Here is a 27,108-nt window from a genome sequence, read left to right as displayed (position 1 = left end):
GGACACTGTGAAGAACAGTCAGTACTGGCCTGTAATGCCTCCCTACACAAACAAAAATGAATCAGTGTATTTGACCAGTGGGAAAAACATGACCCGTGTCTGCATGATGTCTGATATCTCAACCAGCCTGACAACACAGCTGTAAAAAAGAAAAAAAAAAAAAAACAACCCAGATCAGCAGACAGAACAGACAAAAAACGAGCTGTGTTACAGCCAAAGAAAACTGATTGCAACAGAGACTACGACATTACAGAGATGCTGCGCCGAGCGGAGCACAAATCCCCGGGCTCAGACTTCCCCTCTCGCACGCACGTTTGGAACATTTGTCTGGGTGGAGGGAATCTCCAAGAAAACATGAGCAGAGACTTCCCTTCCATTCATGTTTTTGTCTGAGAGTCGGGAATCTGTCACTCCCTCAAAGACATCCACCGCGGATGCCGGCTTCTTTGCGAGCTGTCGAACTCGTTACTCCCTCTCTGCACCGCACATGACGGCTTCCATCGCCTGCCTTCCAGCACGTCGTCCCCCGCACCCGCAGGCCGCACGCCGCAGCGGGCCCAGAATACTCTGCGCTTGAGTTAAAAATGGAGCCGGTAATACGGAGCATTGGCAGAGGGAGAGCCAAACCTATTTTTCACAGTTACTTTTAAAGCAACTGTCTGGCATCCCATTCCCCAGATACCTCCCCCCCCAGTCAGGTGACACAGTGGGCGTGGCTCAGGCAGCAGAAGTAGCTAGGCCACAGAGCTGAGGTTTGGGCGGAGCTGGGGGTGGAGTAGGGTGAGAGGGAGGAGGGCAAACCCTGGGCCGCAATATATGGACCCCCCCCACTGCCCCCCCATACATATAAGCTAAGCCAAACTGATTGCCACTAGGTGATCCTGCCACTCCCTGAATAGAGCCCACCAGAGAATGTAAACTTATCTCACCAATGACCCACAAATCAAACAGGCCTGTTTTATTTTTGCAATTGGTTAGTGTTAGGATCATGACATAAGCCTGGTCTTCAACTCCACAATCAGCTACAATATCAAATATCAATCTATTAATTATGGAAAATAATCCTGCAACAGCTACATAAATACGGCTTGTACTGTACAAGCGGTATTTCTGAGAATGCCTCTCATGCACGTGTGTGGCCCTTCTATCAAGGGAGAGTGATAATTAATCCTGTGCTTAGATCCTGTTGATGACCACGCCGCATAAATAAGCAGCTTTTATCCAATGAGAAAGGTCAGAGGGATTGAACGCAAGGATCAGAATTAGCATAAAATATCTGACCTGCAAGTGTTTGTTTCACACAGCAGTGGAGCAAACGCTCTCTGGTGACCTCACGCCTTCACATACACAGCTTCACCATTGTCCTGCTCTTCTCCTGCCCCGAGGCTTATAGTCTCTATGCCTGTGAGTGACTACTGATGTAGACATGGCAGCATTAACACCCACAGCGCTATCCCATAATCCCCTTTGATGCGGCAACACTGAATCCCTCTCAGACCCAGGGGACAAGCATATGCTTTATATACAACATGTACACACATAATTATGCAGCTGCTCATTCATAAAAAAGCACACAGGGCAGACACCAGCTTGCGGTGTTATCTGCCAGGGTTAAGCCGTTTGTTTGACTGAGTTAAACTCAAGGTCGCCAACTTCAGCCACATATTTTCGGTGACGTTTGGAGCCCTAGACATGATTTTAATAATGCCCGCTCCTTCCTAACAGAAAATAAATACACGGAGATAATATCAAAGGGGGGAACTGCCTGACACACAGGAGACACAAAGTCAATACATGCATTAACAAAGCTGGCAACTTATTACGAAACATTCAAAAGATAAGTGCTGATTTAAACTCCTAAGCTCTTAATACTTCTTGCTTAATACTGTCTGTGGAAGTGGTACTGAGCTGTTAAGTGAAGCATTGCTCTCCAGGCACCGTAATCTCCACGGCAGTCAAACCGCAGGTTCTCTGGATGGAGCAGGCTACGGCGACCAGCAGAAAGAAGAGCCATTAGCCTAAAGCAAACCGCACAGTCCCGCAGGTGACATCCCGGGATTTCATTGGTGGGTTTGAGTCAACACCACCGCTGGGGGCTTTTCTTAATGACAGCAATCAAACATTCGCTGTGAGAGGGCTCATCAGCGCGGTGTCACTGTGGCTTCGGGGCTGATTGAGGAGGCATATACAGACATTTAGAGGAGTAACTGGACTTTGAAACCCTGGAGATGTTTCACCGTTCAGGATTCCTTGCAATGGTTTGTGGTTTGCAATTTGTTCTGATATGGTACATGTTTTATTTTAATAATACAACCAAAGCAGACAGAGCCCCTGTTGGATCCTTAATCATTAAGTCTACAATATTAAGGAATATAAAATTAAGTACCTGTATATTTATTACTTTTAGCGAGTGGCAACACGTTATTTATGTATGTATGTATGCATGCATTTATGCATTTATGTACTGCATGCACTGATGTATTAATTTAGTTATTTATCTTACCTACTTATTTCTATTTAAGAAAAATCAAGATTTATTTTTTTTTACCAGTCTGCATCCTACATCTTAATTGAAATATTTTTATTACTACTGGCACACCTCAGAAAAGCAAAGCATAACGATGTTGACAGTCCCCGTGCTCCCAGGGCTCGAGCTCACGGGCTTGTGTGGTATTTAACTACAGACACACAGGAATCTGAAGAGTCTCTGTGGCGTCACCGACACGATCCACACATATCTTATTATACTAATACAGCCCGACATACGAGAAGGTGGGGCTGGCCACTTTCCCCCTCTGCAAAAGCATGGAAACTCTGTCTGACTAGCTGGGGTGAACTCCAGTAACAGGAAATGCACTTCCAATGGGGAACAGAAGCAAGCCCAGAAAATCCCATTTTACCCCATTACCACGGTCACACTATAATTCATACAGCGCCGGAAAGGGTCGAGTGAGTCAACAGCACCCTCCCGGACACAAAGAGGTACGACTGACCCATATCGCGGGGTTTGAAGAGACCACTGTTCGGTTTTCCACATGGACCATTGAATTTAAGTCACTCATTCACACACACACACACACACACACACACACAAAGGCCAAGGGCAAGAACATGCATACCTCCACAGAGACACACACAGACACACATCCACACACATATATGCACACATGCAAACACCTACAAACCTAGCAGCCCTTAGAGTGTTCAAGACCAGACCTGACCCAGTCTTAGATACACTCTATAGGCAGAAAGACAAGTCTAGCTGGGCTGAATGGCCTTGTCACTAAACGTCTTATGTTCACCCACACACACAGACACACGCAGACACACACACACACACACACACCTCTGCCTATCCCTTCAAACACCAAGAAGCAGCTGCTCAGGCTTTTGCGGCTTGTCAGTAACCTGGCTGTATTGAATTGTGGCCCACAAAATAAAATTTCCCACCCCCACAAGCGTAAGCCAGGAAAAAAAAAAAAAAAAAGGCATTCATATGACTTGAAGCAGCCGCACCCTGGCCTCCTCCAGTGTGAGAGAGAGATGTGTACAGGGGCTCTTTAAGTCCTCCCTGGGCCTGCCGACACTGCCTTGCCTCTGAAGAGCGCAGCATTCTGCAGGACTCTCGGTGCAGGTATTGCACCCATAAATTATCCTGAATGTCCCTGCCATTCACATGTCCCCCATCTGCCCGCTCCCATGGTAATAGGCCCCCTGTTTCCCTCTATTAGAACCGGGCCGATGTGCTTTACGAGCTGTTCCACAAATCAATCCCCGCCACCGCCTGCCCTGCCCATTAATGCCAGCAGACTCCTCTTCCTCTTCCCTTCCTCCCTTTCTTCTTTCTCTTTCTCTCTCGGTTTTTTTCTTTTTTTAAAAGAACGTTTGGCGCAATGCACCGCTGTGTACAGCGAGTTACTCTGCCTCCTCCTCCCCCTGCAAGAGCGGGCAGCAGCGTGGCTGCCCTTTCCCGTAGCGCTTGCCGAACCCCGGCTTCCTTCAGAGACTCGAGTGGGAGAGAAATACAGCCAGCCGGGCTCCCGGAGCCCCCAGGCCGACATTAACCTTATAAAACAAAAGTAATAGGGCCAGCCGCAGCCTCCCGCGCCGACGCATTGTAATACACAATAACAACAGCACGATTTATCTCTCCCAACTGCATTTATTCTCCCTCTCTCCCTCTCTCCTTCCACTTCTCTCTCTCTCACTCTCTTCTGCTTCCTCCCCTTCCTCCTGTGGGACGTCTTGGTGATTACCTGACGCACCACCCCTCCTCTGACCTTCAAACCATCCTGACGCTTGGCCCTGCCCCCCCCCCCCCCCCCCCCCCCCCCCTCGCGGAGGGAACAATATGTCCACACGCGCGCTGACGTGTCTATTAAATCCAAGGCAACGAGGGTAAATGAGGTAGAAAGGCAAGGAAGTCTGCACTCTGCATTACAGCGGGGGATTTCAGCCGCTTCTCTTTCTGCGAGCCGCAGGTGAACGCTCTCTCAGTAATGAGGAAGGCCGAATTCCAGCTTAGTACTTTCTTAGCGGGCATTTCCTCACGGGAAAGGCACTCCTACATCCTACACAATAGTCGCCTCCGCACACGGTGAAATCTGCCCATTTTGAACTGCACTCCAGAGAGGACACGGGTGAACCACAGCCACAGAGATGTGAAGTCTTAAGAGCACAGCCTTCAGGCCAGCCTGCAGAGCCAGGGCCAACCTTGGAGAAGACGTGGAAAAGACATGAAACAGGTGTGATTGCAACACATGCTCCCCGGTGGAACGGGCATCCAAGCCCATGCTCAGGCCGAGTAGAGCACCGGCTCTCTCCTACTAGTTAAACCCAAGATTTCAGCCTTTTTCATGTCTGGCCTGGTGTTCAGGGACAGCAGCAGAACGCAGTTGCATTAGACAGTGGTGTGAAAATTCAATTGAGCTAAATTATTGATGGTGGTGGGCAGCACTCAGAGTGTGACCTTGGTCGGACAGGGTCACTGGGCATTACAAGTCAGCTCAATAAGGGCCATAAAGGTCACCCGGATCCTCTGACCCCAAAGCTCCACCACCCACACATGCTCTGCTCAGCTGCGTTAACATTACGCATATAAAACTGGATAATATTCCACAGGCGCTTTATTTAGCCTTGCCTTCACACAACTGATACGCCCGTAAGCAACCACCAATGGCAGAATCATGATATCACCAATCATGATATCCTATCTTCGTACAGGATATCTTCCCACAAAAGGCCAGCGGAGAATATTGCCACAAGTCCTCAACATACTCCTCACCATAGAGTTTATAGTGCTGTTTGCTTCCTGATCAATACAGCGAAATTTGAGACCCCCGAGAGGAATCTGGAGAAAATGACTTTGATATCCCCTCACCGTGAGTTGAGATAACGTTATCACCATCTCGCTCTCTCTGACAACAAAACCGTAAACTATAAAATATAAAGGGTACAGACATCATAAACATTTTGATCTACAGACCAGTCAGTCAAAATAATTTTCAAAAATCCATATCCATCTATAAACATACAAGGCTACATTTCTGAAGACAAACAACCAGGTGACGACTGCGTGTGCCTGTATGCGTGACGCTGAATGTCAGTAATGTAAAGTAATGTAATAAATGCACCCACATGTTCTCTTTACCAACATTATTTCAAACCAACAGTGGCAAAGATTCTGCCCAGAAATCTTCACATGAGCTATCCAATTGACTGGTCGAGTAAATGCAATGCAATATTATTAGATTATTACAATGATCATTAGCAGGACGACAACTTCCTTATCACGGGCACTTATGAAAGTGTCTTCTCCTAATAGCGACCCTACAAGCAGCACAGCACTGACATTAAACCTTGACCGCCAGAATTTACTCATTCAACCGTAAATGGAACTCACCTATCACAGTGTCAGCGGCAGGAACCCCCCACAGCACCGGAAAGAGAAAGAAAAAACGATAACGTTAATGGTGTGTGCATGAACTGTTCCCAATCATCAAGAGAGCAGAGCACTGAAAATTGCTGTTCCAAGTCTTATTTCCACCGTCGTAATAATCATATAATGGACCCGTCTCCCTCCGCACTCTCAATGGGGTCCGCGCACCTCGCGCAATTAGCCGGCATTGTAAGGCGGGGATGAATGCGCGGCGTGACGCAGGCTAACACCCAGCCTTCGTCCTGGAGCCTGCGGAGTGACTGTAACGAAAAATAATGACAGCTGACAGACACATTATTAAATGCCACCGCATATTACATGGAGATTATTACACCCTCTGCTTAGCCGCAACGGTCGGGGAAATGTAATGCAAGGTAACGCGGAGAGATCGATCTGCAGACGATTACCGTGGAGCCCGTCGCTGATCGCGGTGACAGCCGGCGCAGCGTGTAGCGGATTTCAGGAGAGCTCAATCCGCACAGGTAACAGGTGGCACAACATCCTTCACCCTCCCGAGTTGTCTACACCCTTGGTCACAGTGGATAAGTGAACGAAACGATCCAATTAAACATCCAATGTCTGTCGAGCGCATCGTGGTGTGGCTGATAACATGTCCTGGCTCCTTTAGACGAATTAGTCATATTTGGCTGGCACCAAAATATACTGTAAAAACTTAATTTCTGCATGTAACGTACACCGCACATACCAGTATGTGTGTGTGCGCTCCCTGAGTCAGTATGTGTGACTCAGCTCCACCGAAGCGCTCGGACCTTCAGGTCGGAGTAACGCGAGGAATCGGTTACACTCCTTCACATTCAGAGACGGTCTAAATGCAGGCAGGGACCCGACACTCCGCCCCCTGCAGACTCACACCTGCTGTCTGTGCAGAGTGTCACATTATGATGTCACAGTGCGGCATCACATTATGATGTCACAGCGCGGCATCACGTTATGATGTCACAGCGCGGCATCACATTATGGTGTCACACTGTAACAGACACCACAGCCTCCCTCCCTTTCTGCAAGCTCAGCCACTCAGAGTATCAGCCATTCTCCAACCAAACAGACTCAGCTTTCTGCAGATGAATTTAAGGCAAAATTGCAGACTTTCTGACTATTATTATTAAGTTATTTTATACCTTTAGAAAGAAAAAAAAACAATGCTTTCAGTGCATACATAGAAGAAATTCAGGTTAAGCACCGTGCTCAAGAGTGCAACTGTACCAACCTGTCTGGAAACCGAAGCAGCAGCCAGTGATGAACATGAAATACTTTTGATCACTGCAGAGCTATGTTGAACTATGTTGCTTGTTGCTATGTCTCATCTGACAGTCTCAGTCTGATGACACCACAGTGACTGAGACTGACAAAAAAAAGAGCTTGTGTCTCTCTGTCAGAGGCACTGGAGCTAGAATCACCAAGGACACCAAATTCAGAGTCAGGTAATGCGGAGGAATCTGCAGCACACAGAGTGGCAAGCCCAGCCTGGCGTCTGCTGTGGTTTACCTTTGAGAGACCTCATGTTGGCCACCGTACAATACATTGCTGTAATCAAATTAACAGGAGTGCTCCTGAGTGGCCTGGCCAGCAAGCCGCTCATCTTGACCGCAAGCTGAGCTCTACAGCCGAGGTTTCGAACACGGGCTTTCTGCTGCCAGGGTTAGGGGTGGGGAGGTTAGCCAGGGTGTCCTCTTCTCATCCTATCTCCCAATTAGCATCTACTTCCCTTTGAGTGCACCGTGGGATTTGTGGTGTAAAAAAATAGCTGTAGGCTGCATGCAAGTGTGTTCGTCCCACTTCAGCAATCCTGCACCAGCGCAGAGGTCATCGCAGTGGGACAAGCTTAATGTAAAACTGGTGATTCCAAACAGGAATAGCCAAACAAAAAAAGCATAAAAAAGATTCATCTGAATCTCATTTTCTCTCAACCCATTCAGGGAGTAGTTTATGTGTTGGCATTTGATATTGTTTCACTCCGTTTTCAGAGATGGAATATGCACAATCTCCAAACTAAGAATAGAATGAATTTCACGCCATCCATTTCATATATGGATGTATAATATAATGACAATACCTATATACGATACATACGCAAACACCTATCTCACCATCCTGAGCGTGCTGTTACAGCGTGTTTGACTCATACCACAGCAGGCTGATCCTTGCATCTCCACCCATCTCCAACTCCCCTTAGTCACTCAGCTGCTAAAAGTGTTCTGATTGACAGTTTCCCTTCACCTCACTCTAATCAACTTGGCTGAACCCCCTCAGCTGCCCATCTGCACCTCCCCAGCACTGCCCAGCCTCCTGCCTCACAATAAGGAACGTGCCAGAGAGAAGAAGGGGGGAAAGCTATTAATCTCGGGGTTGCCATGTTGGGGATAAGGGTTTCCCGGCGTGATTCCTCATCTAGCGACTGCTCTGAAGACAATGTGGGGGACCGAGTTTGCCCGCCCCGGCTGTGCCGAGCAGAGCAAACAGTGAGCTGAGGCGTGAATAACCGTTCCTTCATGCTGTCTACACAATCACCACCCTGGAAGAGGTGCCGGGGATCACTGGGCCCGTCGTCATGGCAACAGGCAAGCCAAAATGTGTTGTTTTTCCAAATAAAAAGTAATTAAAAAAAAAAGAAAGAAAAAAAAGAAAACAGAGAGTGAGGAGAGGTGGGGAGGAGAACTAACGAGAAGAATTCATCTTCCCATGAAATGCACACATCCGGAGAGATTATTAGCTGTTGTGCGGAATAATTTTTCTCCAGATATTGCTCGGTGTTATTTTTCAAAATGTGCACCCCACGCTCGAGTTGCACAAGTACATACGTTCAGCTATGAAAAAAAACACAGTAATTTTAATAATAATAACAATAATAAATGCCAGGATGCACTTTCAAAGCATCCTATTTAAATACCACAAACCTATCGTGAGTAGTAAACTCTTCCATTCGGCTACCCAGCAGGCTTCAGTCAGCTCGCTGTGACATTCAAACAACAAGGACCCGCTTTATTAAAGACAAGAGCAGGGCTGCGTTTCCGGGAGGCCTGTCCATACATCTCATCACCCCGACCATCGCAACGCACCGTATAAACGGCGGACATATTAAAATGGGAATATGCAAACGCAGTACGCCCACACAATGAAAGACGTGCAAGAAGATCAGACACTTCATGAGTGAGGGTTACATCACTGTACCTCCCCCGCACCACATCAGTGACCGAGAGCAGAGAGGGGCATGGGTAATGGTGTGGCATTGAGCTTACTGAAGTGGGCCTGAGGGTTGCAGGTTCAGAGGTAGTGGCCACTGTACCCTCCAGAAAGGGGCTCATGCTGAATTCCATCTGCATATATCCAGCTGTATAAATGGACAGCTGAAAACCCCAGCTGCTAATTAATGTATTACTATGGTTATTGTTATTATACACAGTTTTGTAAATATTGTATAAATGTGTATACATATGAATTATTATGATCATCATCATCTATGTGAGGAATGAGCTGTTCCAGCTGTTGTAACTCTCCCTGTGAGAATGTTATTCCAGGGCCTTCAGGATGGGGGTCACCAGCTGCTTACATCTGGAGGTGAAACTCACACTGGGGCAGGATCCTACCGGGTCAAAAAAAAAAAGCGTGTGGGGAAAAACCGCAGTGAGGAGGAAGGAAGGGACACGTTGGATATGTTTTGCTACGTGCGCCGGATGGCACTCTGAACAAATTGTGTGGCGGGGAGGCAAGCTGTGTGTTTGTGGATTTGATGTCAGGTTCATGACAGCTTCGGGGTCCTCCGTGGTCTGTCTTCACAAGCCAAATGCTGCTCTCTCGATGGCGTGCTGGGCCGCAGATGGTGACGCCCCTGCGGCGGCTGGGAGGGGACGTACGCACCAGGCAGAGGGAACAGCTCTGTAGCATGCATCCTCCGTGAGGGCTCGCAGGCATAGCGTGGCGAAGAACTGATTTTCTCTATCGATACACTGCCTGCACAATGCTCTACACAGGAACACACTGCTCTGTGTGTGTGAGAGACAATGTGTGTGTGGGGATTTCTGAGGGAGACAGCACGTGTGTGTGTGTGTGTGTGTGTGTGTGTGTGTGTGTGTGTGTGTGTGTGTGTGTGTATTTTGAGGGAGACAGCATTTGTGTGTGTGTGTGTGTGTGTGTGTATTTTGAGGGAAACAGCATGTGTGTGTGTGTGTGCCTGTGTGTGTGTGTGTATTTTGAGGGAGACAGCGTGTGTGTGTGTGTGTATGCGTGTGCGTGTGTATTTTGAGGGAGGCAGCGTGTGTGTGTGTGTGTGTGTGTGTGTGTGTGTGTGTCTGTGTGCGTGTATTTTGAGGGAGACAGCATTTGTGTGTGTGTGTGTATTTTGAGGGAGACAGCGTGTGTGTGTGTGTATTTTGAGGGAAACAGCATGTGTGTGTGTGTGTGTGTATGCGTGTGCGTGTGTATTTTGAGGGAGACAGCATGTGTGTGTGTGTGTGTATGCGTGTGCGTGTGTATTTTGAGGGGAGACAGCGTGTGTGTGTGTGTATGCGTGTGCGTGTGTATTTTGAGGGAGACAGCGTGTGTGTGTGTGTGTGTGTGTATGCGTGTGCGTGTGTATTTTGAGGGAGACAGCGTGTGTGTACGTCTGTGTCAGTGACGCAGTACCCTGTTGGCACTCCCACCAGCATGTGAGACAGAGTTTTGACAGCACCACATCTGCTGTGTTCCCCAGCCAAGACTGTGAACGCCGCACTTCACGTCTCCCTGTCCCATTCTCAGGGTAAAATCAGAGGCCATTTTCCCAGATCCGCCTGGCGTTCGGCGGCGGGGGCGCTCCCCTCGCACTCCCCCCGGCACGCCATACCTCCTCCCCACGTGGCAGCAGGCACGGAGGGCTGCCCTCGGGTGTCACGGCACCTGGTGGCATCGCCCACCTGCCACTACGCCGCCCGCCCAATCTGCCCGTCTTCCACGCGCCACCTGCCCTCACAGGCTGTCAGCTGCTGCAGCCCAGACCAGACAACCTGTCCCCTCCTCTCACTACCAACCTGGACGCCCAAGTCATTATAAAGCGCGCGCTCTATTTCCTTAAGTGAAATTACAGATAAGGACCAGATACACATACATACAACCCAGTTTATACCATGGGTTCTGCATGTGTTTCCCACAATATCCTCTCCTGCACGGCTATCAACTAGCAATCCAAGAACCTGCCTTGGACTTCCTGCCAGCCCTTTGGTCTGGGAGTGCTGTGAGCCTGGTCTGACACTGTTGCTTGTTTAAATTGAATGGATACCTGCGATGGAAGTTGCTCTGGCTAAGAGTGTCTGCTAAATGCACATAATGTAATGCAATTAAGAAAGTGAAAATTTTATTTTTTTTAAACTGTAATTTTAAACTGTAATAATGTACTAACTACTTTGGATTCATACATTCTTTTATCAAAAAAGTTTGTCCTGACGGTGCCACTTTTTTAAAATCTGGGCCTGATGAAAAGGAAGAGACTTGCCCTGCTGTGTCACAGAAAAAGCTATGATGCACCACAAGGCCTTGTTGATTTTCACTCAGTTGCGAATAAAGCAAATCAGAACTGCTGCCACGCCTTAATTTCAGCCACTGTGGTGAATCTGCGGATGCCTGCTGCCCAAGCCGAAACATGTGATGCCTAGAGAAGTGTGGGAAATGTAACTCAAGGATGAAATACACAAAAGCAAGAACACTGATGCAGAAGGAGTCATGTGACCTGCAATAACTGGCACGCAGAACGCCACACATCCTTCACACCGGCTCAGGGAAAAGACTTCCTCACAATCGCTCGCTTGCACCGAGAGTCCCTCATCTCATTCCGGTGTTTGATTTACCCTAGTATTGATTTATACTGCTGCCCGCCAGCCTATACCAGCCTACGGAGGCCTTAAGGAGCCTTCTGCTTTTACCCCTCATCGTAATGAAGCGTTTGGAACAGAATGAACCAGAGCCGCCTTAAAAAGCCTCGCATTCCTTCACCCACCCACTCTCCCTCCCTTTCCATGAAGTTTCAACAAAGTTTTTTGTCTAGACTCAACAAAGACTTCTTAGTCGATTTAAAGGGGGGCAATGTTGCTGGCTGGATTTGGAGCGCGAAGACCGGGGGGGCGGAGGAAGGGGGAGAGAGAGCAAGATTCTCGGTCACGGATCATTATCCCATCCTCCTACGAGCAGCTACAGACAGTGAGAGCAGAAATCTAGAACGGAACCTGGCTCACCTTACCACCTGAGCACCCTCCCACCCCTCCCCACCCCTTCTGTGCTGGGTTTGAGAGGGGCAGGCAGGGATGGGCACTGCAGGGAACTGCCCCGGGCCTGCCCATATCTCCCCTCTGGAGCACACCAGACTGCCTGCTCAAGCCTCTTTCCAGCACCTCGCATCCTGTCCCCTGTGCCGTGCTCACAGTATCAGTATTTACAGATTACTGTAAGAGCAGAGCCAAAATGACATCCCGCCTGAAGCCACAACACCGTTATTCCCAGAGAAGCAGGCTAAGGAAGAGGAGGAAGACAGGGCCGAGGCCCTCCTGGAAAACAACCAAATGAAGACGTCGTTAATTTCCTGTATGTGGGACAGGGCGCCTGGAAGAGGGGAGGCTGACAGAAGGTGGCTCTCGTCTGCTCCTCGGCAGACAACGTCCCTCCTGGGGGGAGAGGCACTTGATCAGTCTGCTCTTGTCACATCACACCGTCGCCCCGGCGTGGGTCCAGACACCTGCGAGGACACGGGCTGGCCTGGCGCCACGCACCAGAGGGGCGGAGGAAGGGTCGTCACAGCAACACCTTTCCCCTACGGCCCCTGTGCGAAATGTCAAGGTGACCTTCCCTCTGCGTACGGCTGCAGCTATTGAAGGTAACGTATGACGGAGAGCCAAAATAAGGGAAAACAATTATGAAATATAAATAAAGCGCTACACACTCTATCAGCCATCACCAGGTGAAAATATACATCCACAGTCAACTTCAAAGATATGGGGTGGATTATTTCCTATATCACTGTCTCAGGGAAAAAAGAGATCAGAGAGATCGCACTTTTGAAATAATGGAGTAAGGCCAAGGGCAGGAAAGAAAAGAGAGAAAGAGAGAAAGAGAGAGAGAGAGAGAGAGAGAGAGAGAGAGAGGGAGAGGGAGAGAGGGAGAGGGAGGGAGAGGGCAAGAAAGCGAGACAGAGAGAGAAAGAGAGAGGAAGAAAGAGAGAGAGAGAAAGCAAGGGAGGAGTAATAGTTCTGAGTGTGCAGAAATAAAAAGGTGAGGAACGTGGTCTGCGCCTGCTGCTGTAGCAGAAACAGGCACGGTGCCTCATCATGAATAATCGCTCTGGTGACAAAGCAGAGCAGCTGCAGCAGACCCTGCATAATTCCCGCGAACAGAGCGCTCTTTCCCGCCTCAGACCCCGCGCTCAACAGCAGCGGCCTCCACACCGCACAGCACAGGCCCGCGCCACCTACAGCTGGCAGCTGCCCTCCTCAGGCATCCAGTCCAAGAGCCTGTTAGAGAAAATTTAAAAACCATGCAGCGGTGCAGCTTAAAAAATTTTTTTTTTAGCCGTTTATATCCTTGTAGAAAAAAGAATGCCATTTAAATTTAATTAAGAATATGAATAATCAATTTCACATCATCTTTATCTGAGCCGTACCCTCACTTGTTCATTTTGTATTTCATGAATTTAATGAATGTTTTAAGTCGTTTATCCAGAGAAACCGCATTAATGACATTACGCGTTCAAAGTGGCTCTGGGAGTCTGCCCCCTCTAAATAGCACTCCTTTTATGCCGTTTCTCCTTCAACTGACTCCCTGTGAAGAAAGTTACTTCTGCTTAGTTGGGACTTTACTTCTTTTTTTTTTTTTTCTTTTCGCTTTCATAATTCCTGCTATAAACCTGTCATGTCATTAAGGGCCCTTTCCTGTGTGTTCCGCCTGGCTGCCCTGCGTTCCGGAGAGCAGCGCTTAATGCCAGCGAAATATGTATAATGTCATTGATTACGCGGCTTCAGCACAGCCACCATCTGCCGCTGTATAAAAGAGTGATTGGCATCTCCTGCTGCATTGGACAGGTCTCATCTGGAAAGGGAGGGAGGGAGGAGGGGAAAAACAGAAACACCACAGGCCTCTTCCCAATTATATTACAGTGAACCCAAAATGCATGGCTGGGAGGTTATAAAGCTTTCCGGTGGAGCGTATTCTACACTTGGTAGCACAGCAGACAGAGCAGAGAGACAGACACCGGGAGACTCTGATATTAACCCTGCGACCACTTTGCTTTAGATTCTGCTGATGCGACTTCACGCGGCCTCTTTCTCTGCCCTGCCACTGACCTCCGTGCTGGAAAACAGTGGCAGGGCACATAAATATCTTGTCTGAGAAGCAACGGGTAAATTAGCGGCGGGGGGGCGTTCCGAAATGACCAAACAGTGCATCATGAAAGCAGGCCTGTAATTAGATTTGCCTTCGATAAGCAAACCTGATTTTAACATTCCCAAGTCGGATAGGGTTTTATTTTTTTTTTAAACTTGCACAATGAGTCTCTGTGTTCAGCTGGTATACGCGCCCCGGGAGATCTCGGTTTTTACTGCGTTCTCTTTGCTCTTTCCCTGGCTACCGATCTGACGCGCGTTGTTCTCCTGCTGCTTCAGCCAGAGACCCTGGGAGGGACCAGAGGCCCTAAAGAAGTGAAGCGGGGGTGGGGCGTATGTAATACACCCAGATTTCCAGCCCACGTGGGCCTGGTGGGAGGGAGGGTGTGTCCCGGGACAGGGTGACGGGGCATTGATTCTCCCAGAATAACACTGCGACAGCAAAAAAAAGCCTCATCAAACCCATCCTACATGTACCCAGATGGATAATACTGCAACCATTCAACTCATACGTGAGCGAAAGAGCTGGGCTTGTAACCAGAAGGTTTCAGCGTCAAATCCCAGGAGGGGATTACTGTTGTTTTGTCCTTAAGCAATGTACTGTGCTTAACCTGAACTGCTTCAGCAAATATACTGTACATACTGCTGTACAGATGAATAATATGCAAGTCAGAATGGATAAGCAAAGGAAAGCAAAAAAAAAATCAAGTAAAAAAATTATAACAGTAATTAGCTGACATTACAGTTCTATACATGGGCCTAAATTTCAGTCATGCAGGAAGTTATTACATGAGCCACAAATTAGATCAGCTTCTCAATACTCGTTTAATCACTCCCCGAAAATAGGATTTATTGCCGTGAATACTTCATCCCTGTCACTATGCAAAATGAACGCATTAATCCACTACAAACAGAGCAAATGACCTTTTTAAAGTTCTGTGTGAAGGTGGCACACAGTAATGGCACAGACAATCTATATATTGACCAGATATTCCTCTCCATGCACCTCGCATGGAAAGTTGTCTGCTGTAGCTGAAGCTGTAAGCGCTCCGATTTGCTGGCTCGTTACGAACAGTCATTTAAGGAGCATGAGTTAAAACACAGTTAGCAAAACGACTTACAACAGCAGCACCAGAACATCCTGTCACCTACCCAAACCTCCTAAGCAAATACAGAGTTGAACCTCTGAAGTTGCCATGCCTAGACGGTGGATGATTGGGCCATCTGACAGAGGGTTGAACACAGACATCACGCAGCCCAGGTGCCCTGCAGACACACCACTGGCTCCGGAATCCAGTTATCAAATATTCACAGTGGCACAGAGGGGCCGTGTGTGCTTCCCCCCTGCAGATGTCTCCCAGTCTGACCCTCACCGGGGCTAATGACGCTCCCGGACTCATTTAGAACCCAGCCTCTGTAAAATACATGAGTCCCTGAAACCTGAGCTCTGATCTGGCAACCCCAGGCCCCCTGGCATTTTAATGACTGTGTCTGTGCATGTGCGTGTTTGTGTGTGTGTTTGTGTGTGGGTGTGTGTGTGTGTGTGTGTGTGTGTGTGTGCAGAGATATGAATTAAATGGGTGTGATGCGTGTTTAATTAGAGCAGCCACATCCAAACTGGCCGTGTACATATTGAGACAGCTCCCTCCGGAGGGTGAAGCCCCCCCCCTGAGGGTCTTCTGACCCTGCTGCTGCCAGGCTTCCCGCCTGGGGCCGACTGAGCTGTCGGCCTGCACCAACCGGCTGCCGTCGGACAGTAAACAGGGCACTTCCTCACTCCGAAATAACCCCAGCCCGTCTGCCCACTCTCCTCAATAATTCACAGCCGGAGGGGCAGGAGGAGGGTCTGGTACTCCTGCCTGGAGATAAGACCCCCCCCCTCACCCCTATCCCCGCTCGCGAGGTGAGAGTCGAATGGCAGCACACCCTGCACACGCCGCACTGCATGACCGACTGCGCGCCTCATGATAAACCTCTCAGCAGAGAGGGGCTGTCACTCTGAAAATCACCACCACTTCTTCAAAAACCCGCCGCCAGGCTCAGCTAATGGCTTCAGATCAGAAAGTTGCAGGTCTGACTCTGTGGCAGGTGAACTATTGTACCAGAGAGAACACGGTGGTTGACCAGAATTGTTTAATTAAATATCCATCTGTATAAATGGATAATATGGGGAAAAAGTAAATGAAATGTAAGAAATGGGTAAGTGCACCTGCTCATCTGCTGAGTAACGGTGCAGTGAATAGTGCGGTCTTTGCTCTCTCTGGCTACTAAACCTGCTTCTGACACATACAATGCTGCATTCACCTGCATGCGATGCTGAATGACCTCAAAGGTAGATGCAACATTGTGTGCAGAGTCATTGTGTGTGGAGGCGGGGGGGGGGAGAGGCGGGGGTGTCTGAATGCAGGTGGAACTTATTCGGTTGCTAACAGGCATTTACAATATTTGCATTTTTAATGAAGCCTTTGTTGAATATTTTCATTGGACACCATCTGCTCTATCAATAGGGATTTTTAAGTGTGTGTGTGTGTGTGTGTGTGTGTATGCGGGTGCGTGTGTGTGTGTGTGTGTGTGGGTGTGAGTGTGTATGCTGGCAACAAAATGAACTGGATCAAAACACATTTAATTGGTTTCTGTTGGGCTGTGTGTTGGAACACATGTACGCGTCAGTCACCCACACCCTGGAGTCGTTAAGGACTGCCGATACCCCGACTGAGCTCATACAGAAGCGGGAAACTGCCATGTCTCCCTCTCACCTTCTCTCGCACTCTCTCTCTCTCTCTCTCTCTCTCTCTCACCTTCTCTCTCTTTCTCTGTCTCCCTCTCTCTCTTTCTCCCTCCCTCGCTCTCCTTTGCTCTCCACAATAGCAGCAGGATAGTTCAAAGGCCCCACAGAGATTCTAAACCTGTTGTAAGCGCTTCTCCCTTTCAACATCCTCTCCCTGTCAAAACAGTCGTCTGGGCTCCGGCGCTCCTCTCCCTCCCGGTATTAATGAGGCCCGCTCGCGGGGCTTGTGGGAAAATTGCCATGTAATGAGCCTTTGAAACTACGCCTGTCTCCTTTGGACATGTAATATGTGTATTATGCAGAACACAAAAAGCCTCTTCCACCTTTACAATGCGGGGAGAGAATATGGAGCTATGGGAGCACTGGAGGAGGATGAAAGACTCCTGTATGAGTCAATGGCCTATTTCTCTGTCAATGAAAGGTAATTGGGAACATGAGGTGAGCCGCATCACCTGTGGGCAGCACTCAGAGCCAGCGCTGGGGAAATGGAGGGCCGACGTGTGGGCGTCGCCAGCAGACAACAGGTGGGAGTCCGATCCTGGACAGCGACCGACACCAAACCTGGCACTCCCTGCGTACGACTCTGCAGCGGTGACAAAATTAGACCTTGGCTCGAACCGAGAGCGAGGACTGTGGAATGTTATTTGTCCCCGTAAGGAGGGTGGAGGAGTTAATATTCAGCACAGCACACTGTGTGACACCGGCGGTGCCCAGGGACCTACAAACAGGGGAGGCGGAGCACACACTTTTATTCGATAACTATTGCAGTCCCACTTCTGCTATTTCACAGTACTAACAAGGAGGCCGGTAAATACAGACCACCCACTAGCAGAGGTTCACACTCCTTATTTGATTGCACTGAACGTGCTGCATCTTTTGGAAGCTTCTAGTTAAATTATTTCAATTATACATAATAATTGCTTCTAAGCTAAAACTGACCTCTGATCTCTCTTTTTAACCCAAACTGTTTAACGTAATCTCTTTGTTATAACCTATTTAAAAGTGTAAAAAAAAAAAAACGATGATCCTCACAAAAAGAATGATCTTCACTAAACAGGGAAGCTTGTTAATAATGAAAAACAGGTTTGAGATGATTATCAGCTTAAAAGTCAGTTCTCTCACACAGCCGCCACTGTGCTACAGCAACTTTGAGCAGACCCTGGAATTTAAGATGGACACAGTGTAACCCCAGAAAGTGATCCCACAAAGTAATCCAGCATGGTAGATCTCTTCTATCATGGTATCAATCCACCCTTATGACATTATGTCTGGCAGAATTGTTGTGTCAGACTCAAATTATAAACTGCATTAGCACAAAAGCCCCGCTGTTTTTTTAATTGCCTGGTTCACAGCAGTTTGTTCTCACCTGACAGTGCTCCTCAGAGCAGTCCTGTCTCTCGCTAGCTAATCCTGAGAATACACTCAGAATACACCGCTACAGTGTCCCTGGCTCGTCTTTAAATCACATATTTGCAGTTTGTGTTCTTCACACATTAGGGTTACTCAGATCATGTCATATTTATGATAAACAAGGTAAACTGACATTCCAACCAGACCATGTAAGGCATTCTAAAAAAAAAAAAACTCTCAGTGTAAACCGTTAGTCAGAGAGAGCATTAGAAGCCGGTGTTATTCCGCGCGAGATGAGTGCTCAGCCGTTCCCGCTGTCCTGTTTTTGCTGTGTTTGCCGCTGAAGTAGGCCTCCCCGGGATGTCAGCATTAGAGTGCTATCACTTTCGGCGAACAGCAGGGGGTCCCTCGCTGTGAATCCGGGCACTGAGATCCCGGGACAGAGAGCTCCTTCACCGAAATAACATTTCAGAGAGCAATCCATCCTGAGCGAAGCCACCCCCCCACTCCTGCCGAGATAGCTCGCAGCATTATTAATTCCTTAAATCTTCAATGAGGAGGAGAAGATGGGCATTCCTTAAACCTTTTTTGTAGGTTTAACAAAAGAACCTACCGCTGTGACAGTGACCCCCCCAACACGGTCTTCCCGCCAGCGCTTCACACCACAGTGCTGGATTCATATGATCACAACTCTCTCTCTCCTCTGGCCTGTTGCTTCCCTATACCAAAGTCCACCAGCATAAAATTTTCATAAGGTGAGCACGGGCCTCTTATTCCACTAGACTTGTGCTAAATACTCAATGTACATTTAAAATATGACTCTTTTTAAAAGCAGTTCCAAGCATTCATTAAATTCCTTTAGTGCGCAGAATGCTGGTTTGTTGATTAATTCTCAGCCACTGTTAATCCCGAACCATAAATGATGGAGGCTTGCACTCCTTTGATCTTGTTGATGGAAGGTCTAGGAGACGAAATACCTGTTTGCACCGTTTTTATTTTTTCCTTGCGATGTATATGCCCCGGGACCCGCATGAATATTCAACGAATCCCGCATACGTACTGTGAGGCGCATTCCGCAATGATTACCTCGGCTCTTCTGAAGCAGGGTAACAATAACGCAAGTCAATTGGCCATGGGGCGACTGGCAAAATCAGCTTCATTAAAAATGCTAAGCAAATAGCCCTCAACATCAAAGTGATGGATCAAGTAATAGCTAATAATGTCACTCTCCGGGGATGAATACATTACTGTCATCAGGGAAGAGGGGGAGGAGGCAGGTCATTTGTAACAGTCTCAGCGGGACAGGTGCATTCGGCAGCGGACTAGGCCCTCATGACTCCCCTTGTGGAAGGAGCTATCAGAGTCTGCATGGAAGTAATTTCCGCCCAGTCACCGGGAGAGGAAATGGGGAATTAGGAAGGGATGTTTTTGCGCTCATAGCTGGCGGTGCTCATTTTCCCAGTTTGATGTTTTTGAGGGAGACCCGATCTCGGGTCCGGACACAGAGTCCCCTGTGTTGCTCCTCCTCTGGCTGGTGCTGACAGGCGCTGCTCTGGAGGAGACTTCATTTTCAAGAGGCCTTTTGATTGGCTGTATTTCTCCATTCCCGAGGCCTTTTGATTGGCTGTATTTCTCCAGTCCCCTAAGTGCCTGGATATCCTGGCACAGACATGACAGATCTCAGTAGGATTGTGCTTTTGAGGTTGTTTCAGTTCTCTGACCGCACAGGAAGAAAGCCTACAGTACATTTCCTGTATGTATTTTATGTCTCTGCTAAAGTATTCCCATAATAAACTATAGAAAGTTTCAAAATAAATGTGTCCATAGCTTTTTTTGGCAAAGCTGAAACAGCTGGTCCTTATGTGCAAGAGGTGATTTCCATCACCGGACATGGATGCCAAAACCAACTGAGTTAACAAACGTATTAATACTAGCAAGGACATCTTCTAAGGACCATATGTACTTGTGCCTTGAAGTGGTATATCAATTACTGCACATACACACACACACACACGCACACACAGACACACAGACACAGACAGACACACACACACACACACAACATTTATGGGTATGGTTTACATTAAACATAGTTTTTGAACTACATTCCTATTCAATATTTCAAAGTAACAGTAGCAGTTAATCAATTTATGAGCTCATGGTGAACTGTGCTCTGAACTTACTCCAACGTGCTATGCAGCTTAGCCGTCTTTACATTTTTTGGAGGTGCTTTGGTTGAAAATTACCCACTTGAAATTCGGTCATTTCTTGCGTCAAAATACTGCATGGTTTTGCAAATCACATTAAAACCGCAGTGAAATACAACCACTCAGCTGTGCGGTGTAGTGGTAATGAGTATGGCCGGTAAGCCAAAGGTTGCCAGTTGCTGTTGTGTCCTTGAGCAAGGTACTTAACTTGAATTGCTTTAGTAAATATCCATATGAATACATAGCTGATATGAGAGTCACACTGGATAAAGGCAGTTTGCTGAGCAACTACACAATGTAAAGATAATAACTCACCCTTGCTGAGCTAATACCTTTGAATGCTCGTACTGTTTTTTTCAAAACACTGTCATTTTCCCGGGTTCCCGCTCAATCTGATCTTGCAAGTCTTACAGAAGAATTTAGACTTGCGAGGGAAGCGTGAAACATTACATACCACTGCAATGGCTAATCTGGACAGCTGCAGCACTGCAGCTTCAATGAGACATTTCAACGCTGCTAGAGAGTTTACAGAGCTGACAGAGAGACTTTTTACATCTGTGGAGCGGCGTGAGACACGGGGTCGCAGGGCATGTGAGAAACGGCTCACATGGCCAACGCCGCTGCCGCGTCTCTCGGTGCGGAAAAACTATCGTAAGCAGAGGAAAGCAGCTCTTCCAGGAGGAGAGGGGAGAGGATGTGGCGCAAACAGGCACGGCGGGGGACTGATACTGAAAAAAGCACTGATGACAGAGAGGGAGAGGGAGGGTGAGAGAGAGAGAGAGAGAGAGAGAGAGAGGGAGGGTGAGAGAGAGAGAGACAAAGAGAGAGAGAGAGAGAGAGAGAGAGAGAGAGGGAGGGTGAGAGAGAGAGAGAGAGAGAGAGGGGCTGCCGATTGTCTTCCTACAAATGAAATAAAGGCAGCGGTCAGCACTTCCTCAGAGCCCGGTCAGGAGTGTCCTGAATGAGAATGGGGCAGGTGGCAGTGGCAGCGTCAGCCCTGGGCGGGGGGGTTGGCTCCGGCAGAGGTCACGACACAGCACGGGGCCCCCCTCCCACAGCCCGTCACTGAGCGGGGGGCCGTGCACAGGGTTAAACAACCCGGCCCGCCATTGAGGTGGCAAGCACATTCTGCGCATGTATGTGCAACGGAGCCCAAGCTGTGGCCCCCCCTCCACCCCCCACCCCCGAGGGGGTGAGTATACACAGTTAAGCCCCCGCTGTGCCACAGCAGAATGATCCAGAGACCCAGCCCAGGCTAAAGAGCCTTATGTGTGCTGTCATGCTGTCCGAGGAGACTGCCACTACCCGCGTTAAAGCCAATGGATTTATCAGACACGAGCTGGGGAAAACCGAGAGGAACAGAGCCAACTTCCAGCCTCTGGCTTCCAGGCCCTATCCTCCCCCCGTCCTCCACAGCTCCGGCTCAGGATGGTCTGTCTCTGTCACACCCCTGCGTATCCCCGCACTTCATCTTTGCCTACGTCAGCAGAACACAGCTAGCCCAAATGGGTCAAGAGCAGCAGCAGGCAGCAGCGGGAGAGTGAGCACGCGGAGCAGGGTATGTGAAAGTAGGTTCCCTGAGATGCATGAGGTGAGCAGCCCGACGCGGGGACGGTGACCGTGGGGAGAGAACGGCGTGTGATGTATAACACAACGCCAGGAGCTCCTACGGCAACGCGGTTCTCTCAGCTCGCTCGGTGGGGGCTGCAGACCAAATTCGTAACCCCCCCCCACACACACACACACACACACACACACACACACACACACACACCTCCCTGCTCTGCCCTCTTCCCTCCAGCACCGGCCAGACGAGGTACAGTAATAAATGACTAGAGAGTGTTTTTGCTCCACAAATCAGACCTGTAGCGCGGCTCCCTCTCTGCGGGCACACAGACAGAGTTAGCTTCCCCCTGGGGCTGGTACTGTCCTCGCCTCACAACAAATGTCTGTGCTATCAGGCCTGCCCTTCCTCTCCCTCCCGTTCTCACCCTCTCTCTGGGGCGTGCCTCGGATTTCAGGACCCCCGCTGGGTGACACTCTGCAGGGCACCGCGCTACAGCGCTGGGCCATCAGAAAAAGGGCAAAGTGGCACCGCCGCAGTAAATACTTTCAAACCTGTAAAAACTTTACGGCCTCACGTTTTATTGAGGTCATTAAAACCTGTGATCTCCATGGTAAAACACCCAACACAAACTTTCAATATGCAAATAATTTAAAAATGCCAAGGAAAAGAGTTGACATTGCCTGTGCAACCGGTTTTATTACAGTCTTGCTCTTGACTTGCATTTACATCCATAAAGATACTTTATTTTTTACAAACCTACTGCTATATCTGCAGTCTGTGTGAGTATGCCGTTGTCTGAAGTGCAAGCTTTGTGAGGCAGAAATGCTAGCCCACAGTGTGTGATCTGCATGGGAGAGGTGAGGGGAAGCAGCGAATGAAAAAGCAAAAACAAATCGTTGCAGCACAGCGTTCAGTCTGGCCACGGACGTGAAGAGAGAGAAAAGATCGGCCGGTTCAATGCAGCGTGCCGTTCCTCGGTCACGCAACTGCTACGGGTAAATAAGTGTATCGGATGGCGGTAGGCCTCCGCCGTGTGTTGAGAGTCACCTGACCACTAAGGCATGAGGATGCATTACATCAGAGTGCAAGCTTGCAGAGAGGAATGTGTGCTGTCACCGGCCCCAGCACCACACACACTCACACACTCTCACACACACACACACACACACACACACACACACTGACACACACACACACACACACACACACACACACACACACACACACACACACACTCACACTCACACACACACACACACAATGCAAGTGCAGCTAGCCCAATAAACACACAGGGCGATCCTGACGCACAGTCTGGTTGAGAGGTGTGCGAGTGACACCTGTTAGTGCTGCAAAGTGCCGGTCTTACTGCCATGTTCCCGGCCAACGGGGCTAAGGCAAACATTCCACCAGGTGGTGGTGGATAAGATGGCAGAACACTGTGAGGTCGCTCCCTGGTTGAATCCTAATAACATTACTATTGCTGCTACTTGCTAGGTATGAGGAGACAAAAGTGTGTTGCTGTGTGCTTCGGCACGCAGTACCTCTCCCGGCACAGCCTTATCAAATATCAGCAGCCGGGTTCGTCTCCTCAGCCTACCCACAACTCCACAGCGCCAGCTCCCGATAGGCTTGAAACCACGGCGACAGAGGCGGAGAGGAAGCTTCTCCCAAACACCAGCGTATGGTCCCTGCAGCGGTTTTCCCTTTCTCTCTCTCGCTCTCCCTCTGTCATACACACACACACACACTAACACACACACACACACACACACACACACACACACACACACACACACACACACACTAACACACACACACACACACACACACACACACACACACACACACACACTCACACACACACACACACACACTCACACACACACACACACACACACACACACACACACACTCACACACACACACACACACACTCACACACACTCACACACACACACACACACACACACACACACACACACACACACACACACACACACACACACACACACACACACTGCGCTTCCTCTCTCACAGAGTTCACCGGGCTAACGCCATCACTCACTGCGATGAGACGTCCCGGGCACAGAGGGGCCGCGGAATCTCACCACACCAAAAAAAACCCTCACCGCACTGCCGTGTGTCACCTCGCTTCTCTGCTGAGACGCGGACGCAGAAAAGGTGCAGCGCGGCAGGAACTCACTGCAGCGCGGCTAGCGATTCGGTCAGGGCACAGAGCAGCCCACGGCGTTAAACCCCCCCACCCCCCCCCCCACCCTGGAGACACAAAAAGAGGGAGAGGGGGAGTGCAGCACGCTGCTGAATCTGTGAAAGGCGCCGAGCCAGCCAGAGCGCCCGGGAAACAGGACAGGGAAAGGGCTAGCCACTCTCATCTGCACCTCCTCCTCCACACCCCCCCCTCCCCCCCCACACTTTTCCTCCCATCCCGCCCCTCTCCTTGGTTCAGGGGTTAATTATTTAACAGTGAGCAAACTTGGTGAAAGAATGGGGGGTACAGGGGCAGACATCCCACTAAGCATTCACCCCCCTCTCCTTGTAATCTCCTCATTCATACTCTCTCACACAAACAACCCTTCCCCTGCAAACACACACACACACACACGCACACACACACATACACAGCAGCGGCACATCCACAACAGCACAAAGTTCTTCTCCTCTTACCGTGGTTGTTGTGCTGGTTGTTCTCCACCATGGGGGGGTCGCTGGCCCCCAGCTCTGCCAGCCTCCTGCTGGTGGCCGTCAGCTCCGAACGCAGGTTTGTTACTTCCTGACTGGCAGACTGGATGGCCCCATCGATCCGGTGTGCCAGCTGTTTGTTGTCATCCATCATTTTAAGGATTTTGGCCTGAGGAAGGAATCCACACAGGGAAGCATGGTGTCAGGTGAGGCAGCAGGAGAAGAGGCACAAAACTGTCTCTCCCTTCCTTTTCCTCCTCCTTTTCCTCCTGCTCCTGCTCCTCTTCTTTCAGATTTTCACAGGTGAACGCACTGGACCAAATCCCAGCGGCTGGTTTCCCCTCCTCTATCCTCTGAGCTTCAGGCTGAGGAGAAAGACGTTCTTCACCTGTTGTCTGTTATCGCGTGTGTTTAAGCCTGTGTGTATGGCATAGAGAGACACAGAGAGAGAAAGATAGAAAGAAGGAGGGAGAGGGAGAGAGAGGGAGTGAGACAGAGAGAGAGAGAGAGAGTGTGTGTGTGTGTGTGTGTGTGTGTGTGTGTGCGCGTGTGTGTGTGCGTGTGTGTGGGGGAGAATGCAGTAACGGAATGAGAAAGTGAACGGTGTCTGTAAAATGTGCTCCCTGCAGCCGCTCACTGAAAGGACACAGTGCATTGAGAGATGACAAGCACCTTTTTAAATGGAGCATACCATCTCCGGGAGAGCGGGAGGGGGGGACAGAGAAGGCAGAGAAGCTGAGGGAGCAGCACTGCTGCAGCTCTCACGGCACAGACTGCCTCACACCAACGTGTTTCACCTCCCTAGTGGTGAAAATGCAGCATGAGTTAGAGATCCTCTCTTTTATGGTGAAGAGAAGCGGACATGTTTGAATTTCCTCACGCCATCTCTCCCCTCCCTGAGCTTGGCTGAAATGCGAACCCCTGTGACAAACTCTTATCAAGTGTTCTATGCTCTCCCTCCCTCTCTCTCTTTTTTTTCCCTCTCTCCTTCTCTTCATTACTAATTCAGTGCTTTGTCCCGCGTCAACTCTCCCCCATGCCGGAGGAGAGGGAAGGGGGCCGTCTCGAAACTGCAGGGAGGGAAAACATTTAAACTGGATTATAAAAGTTTGCAGGGATCCAGCAAAAAAAAAAAGTTGAGATTATACAGCAGCTGGCTGACAAAGGTCCACACTGAGGGTTTACTGATAGAAAAACTAAGATATTGAAGAGAGGACACTTAGAGGCTGCTAGGCATCATCCCGTTAACATAACACAGCCCCACAGAGTCCTATGTTTGGTCTTGTGTTTGTATCACATTTTCCCATTCTTGAAGTTTACTGTGCAGACTACACACAAAATGTAACCAGAAGTATTTACAAGTTCTAATTACCAGAGGATAGGTTGCATTTTACAAGATTAAAATGCAAACAGGATTCTTGTAATTAAAGACCTTAAAAAAAGCTTTTTTAAACTGCTCATTTAGTGCCAGGATAAACTGTTTTAAAAGAAACATTAGCACAAGCGTCTAGAATACCTCATGTCCCAGTCAGCTGCACGCTGCCCAAACGGAGAGGAACTGTACTAACGAACCGACGGCAGGGATTGACCAAACCGAGACGGGCCACATAAACATTACCGATTCATCCTTACTGAAGTAACAAAGTGCAAAGTTTTGTAAGTCACACTTAAACGCAGGGGCTCATTGATATTCACAGACAGCAGCTTGGGAGACAGGTTGGCTGCAGCGAGTACCCAATATCAAAGGAAGCCCTTGTAAGATGACAGTTTCCCAGTAATGTGATTTGCAGCTTCAAACCCCCCACCCCCCCGCACCCCACCCCCCAATTTTTTTTTTTCTTGTGAGAATCAAGGTCATCATCTATTTAATACGCTTCACTTGCTTTCAAGCACTGTCCTCCTACAGCACACGCTCTTTGGTTATCGGTTGCCACCTCGACTCTGGGCTTTTAATAAAGGCTTGCGAACAGCAGACGGAAGATTTGCAAGGCTTGTTCTGCTGCACTCAGGTGAACCTCTGCTCCTCGCATGAAAACTGTGTGTGCCTTAAGACCACACATTTTATTTAGTTCCACTAAACTTACTGCTCCCATCCTGATTTTATGAATGGGTGCTATGGGAATATCGGCAAGTGAGGGAGAGAGGAGTGCGAGTGCGCGCGCGTGTGTGTGTGTGTGTGTGTGTGTGTGTGTGTGTGTGTG

General features: G+C 49.0%; 1 protein-coding gene across 4 annotated transcripts in view; it reads right to left on the bottom strand.

Moving 5' to 3' along the window:
• The window catches only part of kazna (kazrin, periplakin interacting protein a), a 265,787-nt gene that overhangs the window by 132,230 nt on the left and 106,449 nt on the right, over nucleotides 1-27,108 (bottom strand). For all 4 annotated transcript variants that reach the window (XM_036534460.1, XM_036534465.1, XM_036534467.1 and 1 more), the window contains exon 3: nucleotides 24,893-25,076. In XM_036534460.1, coding sequence (XP_036390353.1) covers nucleotides 24,893-25,076 — 184 coding nt within the window. The remainder of the gene's footprint in view (nucleotides 1-24,892; nucleotides 25,077-27,108) is intronic.

The sequence above is a fragment of the Megalops cyprinoides genome, chromosome 7 (genome assembly GCF_013368585.1).
Source record: "Megalops cyprinoides isolate fMegCyp1 chromosome 7, fMegCyp1.pri, whole genome shotgun sequence".
In the NCBI taxonomy this organism is placed as follows: Eukaryota; Metazoa; Chordata; class Actinopteri; order Elopiformes; family Megalopidae; genus Megalops; species Megalops cyprinoides.
The sequence above is the reverse complement of the archived record's forward strand: the minus strand, read 5'-3'. Positions and strand labels throughout refer to the sequence as shown.